At 41.5% G+C, this 9,190-nt stretch overlaps 1 protein-coding gene across 1 annotated transcript; it reads left to right on the forward strand.

Moving 5' to 3' along the window:
* The first annotated feature begins 1,862 nt into the window (after positions 1–1,862).
* On the forward strand, positions 1,863–8,922 carry LOC141178668 (gastrula zinc finger protein XlCGF66.1-like). Its single transcript, XM_073660557.1, has 6 exons — positions 1,863–2,009; positions 2,139–2,318; positions 2,393–2,516; positions 2,601–2,698; positions 3,623–3,713; positions 8,438–8,922. Exons 1-6 carry the CDS (start codon positions 1,917–1,919, stop codon positions 8,803–8,805), a joined length of 954 nt encoding a protein of 317 aa, XP_073516658.1. The 5' UTR covers positions 1,863–1,916; the 3' UTR covers positions 8,806–8,922.
* The last annotated feature ends 268 nt before the right edge of the window (positions 8,923–9,190 follow it).

Raw genomic sequence — 9,190 nt, forward strand, 5'->3', positions numbered from 1 at the left:
TCTGTATATCCTGTGACATTTCTCCTCTAGGAATTGGAATGGGCCTCCTAGTCTGGGGTTTTGGATGAATTGGGCTATTTAAACATGGACACCTGGCTATTAGGCACACTATGCTGAACATCATGAATTATCATCCCTGTATCAAGCCTCCTGATGAACCTGTTGGGGAAACGTGTTGAGGCGGATTATTGAAACATTCTCTGAGTACCATACTTGTTCCTTTATACATATTGTAGGGGTTTTACTCACTTGGATGCGACGGGAGGAAAACAGGAGGCATGTTCCTTTAAAAGTTCATGTGGGTTTATTGCTTCATAAACCTAGAAGCTAAACAGAAAAGCAAACAGCCTTTAGATCAGGCAAACAAAGTAAATGTCCTTAGCAGGTCTCTGCTCAGCCAGGCCTGTGTGGCACACAAGCTGTGATAGCGTCCAGTGTCCTGGCTTGGTCTGAAGACAAACATACACAGGAGGTCTTCTCCCTCTAAACACACAGACCATGTGCCAAACAACAGCCTTCATTTTATAGGCCTTTAACCACACCCAGAGGTGAGGTTATGTGGGTAGCTGGACTCACCCATTCTCTCCTAGCAACCCGTAACCCGGCTCCCAGGTGCACCAAACGATCCTCTTAGTGCTTATGTGGCCTAGTGAAACACTCCGGGTTACATCACAGAGACCAGCCATCTCTGTGACACATGCCTCCCATCGACTATGCGACCATTAGCCACCTTACAATACTTTGATACATATCTGGTTTTATGATTACCCCATGGCTGACTAAAGGGAATCTTTCACCCCCTGGGACTTATCTGACCTCTAATATTGGCATACTGGTGATAGAAATGTGAATCTATACATATGCCTCATATAAGAGGACTGTTTGCTGTGAAATGGCTTTTTATTCAGTGAAGATTCCGATGCTTGCTGGCCGGGGGATGGGAAGAAATCCCCGCCTACTGTGTTGATTAAAATATAGCCCCATTCTTCATGCAGATACTAATAAATCCAGGACCTATGAGATTTTTACCATATGATAGTTGGATAGTTAGGGGTGTATCATCCATAGCAGCAGCCCACACGGCCACTATGGTGCCCGTGAAAAAAGACAGTATTTGAGCTTGGTTTAAGTTGGTATCCATGCAGCACATAAATGCATGTTTACAATGGCCATAAATCAGGAAAAAACTATAAAGAAGAAAAATGATCATAAACCCTGCTGAAAATAAATAAAAAGCAAAAGTGCATTTAAATAATATAGGGTTCTCAGCAACACTGTATTTGATCAAAAATAGCATGAAAGCTATCCCACCATGGCAAGGTGAACCCATTCGAGATAGTCCTACTCTGTATAATATTAAAAACCTTACCATCTGTCAGCCTCAAACCTCTGTGTGTGAATCAGGCATGAGATCTAACTTGATAGATTACAGTCCAGGGAAGACGGGAAGCATTCATATAGACAACTAGTGGAGTCAGTGAAGCACTCTGGCCAAATATGTTTCTAGAGCCGTAGTAGAAGATGAATATGTCGTCCTCATCATGAAGTAGTTATTTCTCATGTCACGTGTAATGAATATCTTCTGCAGTATTGCTAGTGCCGATTGTCGGTAAATGAGACGAGAATTAGCTTTATGGAAGATGAGTCTTTGAGAAAGTGTTCAGCTGCAGACTCAAAGGAAGAAACTGCTTGTTGTCTGTGGCCTAAAATATATAGGTTTTATTACTAGATGTAAAGAAGAAATCTAAATACTGTAAAATAATAAATCTCCTCATATGTTTCCCCTTATTATCTCCAGTAATTGTTTTATTACATAGGACTTTTATGATGTTACATAGGCTCATCATCTTCTCATTCAGGTCCCTACAATATTAGATCCTCTCAGTGAAGATCTTCTATTTTAGAGAATTTTCCTTATGGACCCATCAAAGATGGATATGGACAGAGACAAGATGGCGGAGATGATATTACACCTCACCCTAGAGATCCTCTTCCGGCTTACTGGAGAGGTGAGAGATTCTGATGACGTCACATTACATCATTCTTATCTATGGGAATAACAGATGGACAAAACTGGAGAGGTGAGGACTCTGGAAATGTCTGGAGGGAGATTTAATAATGTGTCTCTCCATAACCAGGATTACACAGTAGTGAAGAAGACCTCTAGTGAGCGCTGCCAGGCCCCTGTATCTGAGGGATGGGAAAGACCCCTGAACCTAATCACAGGGCCTCCATCTCACCTCTTCATACATGAGGACATCAATGACCAGAAGATCCTAGAACTCTCCTACAAGATGATTGAGCTGCTGATTGGAGAGGTGACACTGCTGGGACATTACACAGTAATGCTATGAAAGGATTGGGGGTATGACTGTATGATTGTATGTGTCAGGTTCCTATAAGATGTCAGGATGTTGCTGTCTATTTCTCCATGGAGGAGTGGGAGTATTTAGAAGGACACAAAGATTTGTACAAAGACGTCATGATGGAGGTTCCCCAGCCCCTCACATCACCAGGTAATAGGACAGGACTAAATACACACGGCCTATAATTATCTGTATGTAAAGAATGAATTCAGTCCCTGTATGTGTTTCCTCCAGATCTATGCAGTAAGAGGACAACACCAGACAGATGTCCCCATCCTCTTCTTCCACATGACTGTAAACAAGAAGATCCCAATGTTCCTCATGATCATCAGGTAGATGGAGAGAAGGTGTCATGAGATCTCCACTATGATGTGTAGACTGCTATGAAGGTCTTGTGTGAGAAAAACCAAACACAAGCAAAATGCCCAAATAACTGGAAGTAAATGGATAGATCGCACAGTGCAAAAATAATAATAAATAATAAAGGGTATTTGGTTAACATAATTTTGATCAAAATAATGTAAAAGCTGTTCCGCCACGTCAAGGCAACCCTTATGGGACAGTCCTAACTCTAATATTAAAAACCTTACTATTTGTCAAGTGACGTGCATATGGATAAGGGCAGAGAGACCGAATCCCTAGTATAAGCATAGACCTGAGGCAGAGTGAGCCTTTCAGCTCAGACAGAGGGCAGCCACACCCTTTTATATGCACTAAAGCACACTGAACTACAAAGAAAAAACCTGGAAGTCTGAACTGAAACGTAAATTGATGTGCATGCAAAATGTAAATGCATGTTCACACAAGGCCATAGACAGAGAAAAACCAAAAACAAGCCAAATGGTAAGGTTTTTAATATTAGAGTTAGGACTGTCCCATAAGGGTTGCCTTGACGTGGCGGGATAGCTTTTACATTATTTTGATCAAAATTATGTTAACCAAATACCCTTTATTATTTTTGCACTGTGCGATCTATCCATTTACTTCCAGTTATTTGGGTATTTTGCTTGTTTTTGGTTTTTTTCTGTCTAGTGGCCTTGTGTGAACATGCATTTACATTTTGCATGCACATCAATTTACGTTTCAGTTCAGACTTCCAGGTTTTTTCTATGAAGGTCTTGTGTTCAGTCTTGTTTTATCCACCAGTATTATAAGTTTTCTATTTGTGTAATGAGAACGGTGGAGATGGCAGGATTAGAGCTGATCATAGATGTGACTTCTCCATCTGTCTGTGACTTTTACAATATTTGTTTCAGGGTGAAGATCTGACCCATATTAATACTACAGAGACATATGTGAGGGGTGATGATCAGTGTACAGAGGTGATTCCTATAAATAACCGACCAGGTGAGTAGTGACCACTAAATGCAGAGAAGTCACAGATTCTTCTCAGTCACCGGCTGTGGCTGCTTTATCGGTGGTGTAGTCCGGCCATATCACAATCGTGTGATCACCATTTTGCCTCTAGACCGCAACATTCTCTTCTACCCAAAACTGTTCAAATGATTTTGGGCATTGAAAGCCCTTTTCCATAGAACTTACAACCTGGAAGATCCACCTACCCCCTGGGATTAGGAGACGCTGACTCTTACCTGTCCAGATCTGTAAACTACAAAGTAAAATGACAGCGTCCGTAGAATGTGCTGACAAGTTAGAAAATCACTTGATGAAAAATATTATGATGGGCCTGTAAGAGAAAGCGGAGGGTAATGATGCTGTTGGCTTCCTAGACCCCTGATATCTTATTGAATGAATCTACCTTCTCTCCCTTCTGTGCTGCTGAATGTGCTCATATGGTCCCTACAAGACCAGGTCTAGTCTTTCTGGCCAAACTTTACTTTTATGAGATACAGCATTAAATGTGCAGTGAGGGACAAGTGTGAATTTCTGTATAATAACAACAAAGTTTCCCTTTATCCTGAGTTTTCAATTTATTTTAAAACCAACTAACTTCAAACAGGATCTTGATAAACTATACAGAAAAGATTACACCTGTGCCATGATACAGTACAGACCAAAAGTTTGGACACACCTTCTCATTTAAACATTTTTCTGTATTTTCATTACTATGAAAATTGTACATTCACACTGAAGGCATCAAAACTATGAATTAACACATGTGGAATTATATACTTAACAAAAAAGTGTCAAACAACTGAAAATATGTCTTCTATTCTAGGTTCTTCGAAGTAGCCACCTTTTGCTTTGATGATTGCTTTACACACTCTTGGCATTCCATTGATGAGCTTCAAGAGGTAGTCACCCGAAATGGTCTTCCAACAATCTTGAAGGAGTTCCCAGAGATGCTTAGCACTTGTTGGACCTTTTCCCTTCACTCTGCGGTCCAGCACACCCCAAACCATCTCAATTGGGTTCTGGTCTGGTGACTGTGGTGGCCAGGTCATCTGGCGTACCACCTCATCACTTTCCTTCTTGGTCAAATAGCCCTTACACAGCCTGGAGGTGTGTTTGGGGTCATTGTCCTGTTGAAAAATAAATGATGGTCCAACTAAACGCAAACCGGATGGAATAGCATGCCACTGCAAGATGCTGTGGTAGCCATGCTGGTTCAGTATGCCTTCAATTTTGAATAAATCCCCAACAGTGTCACCAGCAAAGCACCCCCACACCATCACACCTCCTCCTCCATGCTTCACGGTGGGAACCAGGCATGTAGAGTCCATCCGTTCACCTTTTCTGCGTCGCACAAAGACACGGTGGTTGGAACCAAAGATCTCAAATTTGGACTCATCAGACCAAAGCACAGATTTCCTCTGGTCTAATGTCCATTCCTTGCGGTTTTTAGCCCATACAAGTCTCTTCTGCTTGTTGCCTGTCCTTAGCAGTGGTTTCCTAGCAGCTATTTTACCATGAAGGCCTGCTGCACAAAGTCTCCACTTAACAGTTGTTGAAGAGATGTGTCTGCTGCTAGAACTCTGTGTGGCATTGACCTGGTCTCTAATCTGAGCTGCTGTTAACCTGCGATTTCTGAGGCTGGTGACTCGGATAAACTTATCCTCAGAAGCAGAGGTGACTCTTGGTCTTCCTTTCCTGGGGTGGTCCTCATGTGGTCCAGTTTCTTTGCAGTGCTTGATGGTTTTTGCAACTGCACTTGGGGACACTTTCAAAGTTTTCCCAATTTTTCTGACTGACTGACCTTCATTTCTTAAAGTAATGATGGCCACTCATTTTTCTTTACTTAGCTGCTTTTTTCTTGCCATAATACAAATTCTCACGGTCTATTCAGTAGGACTATCTGCTGTGTATCCACCTGACTTCTGCACAACACAACTGATGGTCCCAACCCCATTTATAAGGCAAGGAATCCCACTTATTAAACCTGACAGGGCACACTGTGAAGTGAAAACCATTTCTGGTGACTACCTCTTGAAGCTCATCAAGAGAATGCCAAGAGTGTGCAAAGCAGTCATCAAAGCAAAAGGTGGCTACTTTGAAGAACCTACATTATAAGACATATTTTCAGTTGTTTCACACTTTTTTGTTAACTATATAATTCCACATGTGTTAATTCATAGTTGATGCCTTCAGTGTGAATGTACAATTTTCATAGTCATGAAAATACAGAAAAATCTTTAAATGAGAAGGTGTGTCCAAACTTTTGGTCTGTACTGTATATCTCTAAGCTAAAGTTAAGACGCCTCATCTCTGCACTATAATAAAAAGTTCTCTTTGAACGTCTAATATTTCTTCTTGAAATTCATCTGACAGAAAATATTGGCCCTTACAAGAGTTTAGATTGCCAAGAGCCACCGAGCCCCATACTCTAATTACCCCAGAGAGGTTTCACCACTAGTTACTCACTACTTACTGATGAAGACTGTTGAGATTGGTCATTTCTGTAGATGTGTTATTGTCTATAGTCACAGTTTTGACTACAGTAATTAGTGCCAAAAAATACTTTGATTTAACCCCTTCCTGCAGACAGTTTTGTGTTCCTAATGAGGCCCCATTTTTCAAATCTGATGTGTGTCACTTTATATGATGATTACTTTGGAATTCTTCACAAAGAATAATAGGAAACAAATGGACTTTACAAATTATTTTACAACTTCTCTTGAATCTGACAATCCCCTATATACGGTTGTACACTACTGTCTGGGCACATGGCAGGTTAAGAAGGGGAGGAGCGCCATTTAGCTGTTTGAATGAAGATCTTGATAGAATAGTGTGCAGACACAATGTATTGGGGGCACTGTTCATGGTCACCTGGCAGCTCAAAAGATGGCTACCACGAACAGGCTTGGCTCTATCTACTCCATTTTCCAGATCCAGGGTTTGCCTTGCTCATCACCCTTTAACCCCTCTATATGGATTTGGACTTAGACAGAGACCCCTAAGCTTGTGCCACAGTGTTACCTAATGTTCTGTGGTGTGAGATGGCAAGAAGAATAGTCAGGTAGCCGGGTCAGAACCAAGAGGATAGAGAAAATACAAAATCAGAAGACACAAGAGTAGTCAGCAAACGGGCCGAGGTCACAGCTGGAAACAAATACACAAGCCGGGAGCTGAGCACAGAGGACTGAACCAGAGGAGAACAAGGCTGTATCTGGCAGCTTCCAGCAATATGCTTCCAGCTTTAGTAGGGTACGGTGCTTTCCAATTGGCTGAAGTAGGGAGCAGATTACTCCAGCTGGACAGCACACACACCCATACTGCCAGACTGGATGGTACTACTGGTACCAGGCACCCTAATCTTAGTAGCTGGACAGAGTCTGCGCCACCCAGAGCTTCTGGTTCTGACGTCTCCTCCATCACAGCGCCTCCTGCAGGATGAATAAGGCGGCTCCTGGTGAGAGAAGCAGACGTCGCAGGAGCAGATCCCAGAGGAGATGGGACCCACCATTTACAGAAGCCCTAATGTGACCAAATTGCAGAAAACCAGAGCAGTAGAAATCCCCATAAAGTGACTCCATTTTGGAAATTATAACCCTCAGTGATATAATCTATAGGAGTAGTGACTATATTGACTCCACAGGCACTTTCCGGAAATTAGCACGCAGGATGATGGAGAGTGAAAATTACAAATATTACATTTTATTACCCAACACATTGTCTCCTGGAGCACAATCTGGGCACTCACATACCATAAATTAAGTGGGTTCTTCTTACTATAGTAATGCCAAATACATGGATGCTGAGTGTGGTTTGGGCGCACTGCAAGACTCAGAAGTGAGGGGGAGATATGACTTTGGGAGAGTGGATATTACTGGATTGGTTTATGGAAGCCATGTTGCTTTTCAAAAGCATTTGAGAATCTAATAATGTGGAAACCTCTGGTTTTCCATTGACAGATGATGGACCTGAGTGGGGACTTGTTTTTTGTGAGATGAGTAGAAGTTTTTATTGGTATTATTTCACCTACATAATATTGTTTGGTGGCTTTTTATTCCATATTTGGGAGGCAGAATTAACTAACAATTGAACACCACGATCCACTGGTTCATCCTATGAGGTTTTCTATTAGACTGTGAACTGTTATTGTCCTGGTGAATAATGACGGCTAACATACGGCAATATTAAAAAAAAATCACAGAAAAAGATATAGCCTTACCAACACCAAATCATATAACAAATGCACTAGCAGGATGCCGCAGACCCCCATGATAAAGGTGGGGGCTGCGCAGGTGCAAAATACTGATGGAGCAACCACTCACAATCATACCAATTCATGGAGTGGATGATTGCCTAGTATTAAAGATGCACACCGATGAAGCTTGCATAGGACGCCAGTCACACAGGTAGGTTTGATGCACAGTGTCTGGCTTAGCCTAATGATGCCCATACTATTAGATCAGGGGGGCTGCCCAGCACTATATAAGTGCACCTCACATGGACAGACACCCCAGTACACCCAACCAACATTAAAATGCTAATGCATTTGTTATCTGATTTGGTGTTGGTAAGGCTGATTTTTCTGCGATGTTTTCTTGGTAAATAATGATACTTTTACATAAAGTGCATTTTTGAAGAGCTTTTAAGTAGAAGTGTTCATCAATATAAATTTTAAGGATATGATATTCATAACTAATAATTGGTTTTATTCTTGCCAGATGACTGTACCAGGAGTTCAGGGGGACAGCTGAAATCAAGTTTTATCAGACATAAGATAACTCACACAGAGGAGAAGCCTTTTTCCTGTTCAGAATGTGGGAAATGTTTTAGTCGGAATTCAGATTTGGTTATACACCAGAGAACTCACACAGGGGAGAAGCCCTTTTCATGTTCTGAATGTGGAAAATGTTATGCTGATAAATCAATTCTTAACAAGCATCAGAGAACTCATACAAGGGAAAAGCCTTTTTCATGTTTAGAATGTGGACAATGTTTTATACAGAAAGCACATCTTGATAACCACCAGAGAGCCCACACAGGGGAGAAGACTTTTTATGTTCAGAATGTGGAAATGTTTTGTGAATAAATCATCACTTCTTAGTCACCAAAGTACTGACACATGAGAGAAGCCATTTTTATGTTCTTAATGTGGGAAATGGTTTCCTTGGAAATCAACTTTTATTAAACTTCAGAGAAGTCACAGAGGGGAGAAGCCTTTTTCATTTTTAATCTAAAATTGTATCTTTTTAAAGGGGTTGTCCACTATTAGAACAACTCCTTCTCATTCCTCATGTTTGGCCATGTTAAAATAAAAACAATCATACGCACCTCCCGTTCTGGCACCGTTCCATTGGTGTCACAACTTGCATTTCCAGTGCTCACATAAGGTTGTTACATCACACAATCCTGCTCCTAATCAACGCCGCCTTTGGATGTATTGAACATGAACAGGAGGGACATGGCCTGGACAT

Source organism: Phyllobates terribilis, unplaced genomic scaffold (assembly GCF_046119375.1).
Source record: "Phyllobates terribilis strain yellow unplaced genomic scaffold, ASM4611937v1 Scaffold_29__1_contigs__length_15306474, whole genome shotgun sequence".
NCBI classification, from domain to species: domain Eukaryota; kingdom Metazoa; phylum Chordata; class Amphibia; order Anura; family Dendrobatidae; genus Phyllobates; species Phyllobates terribilis.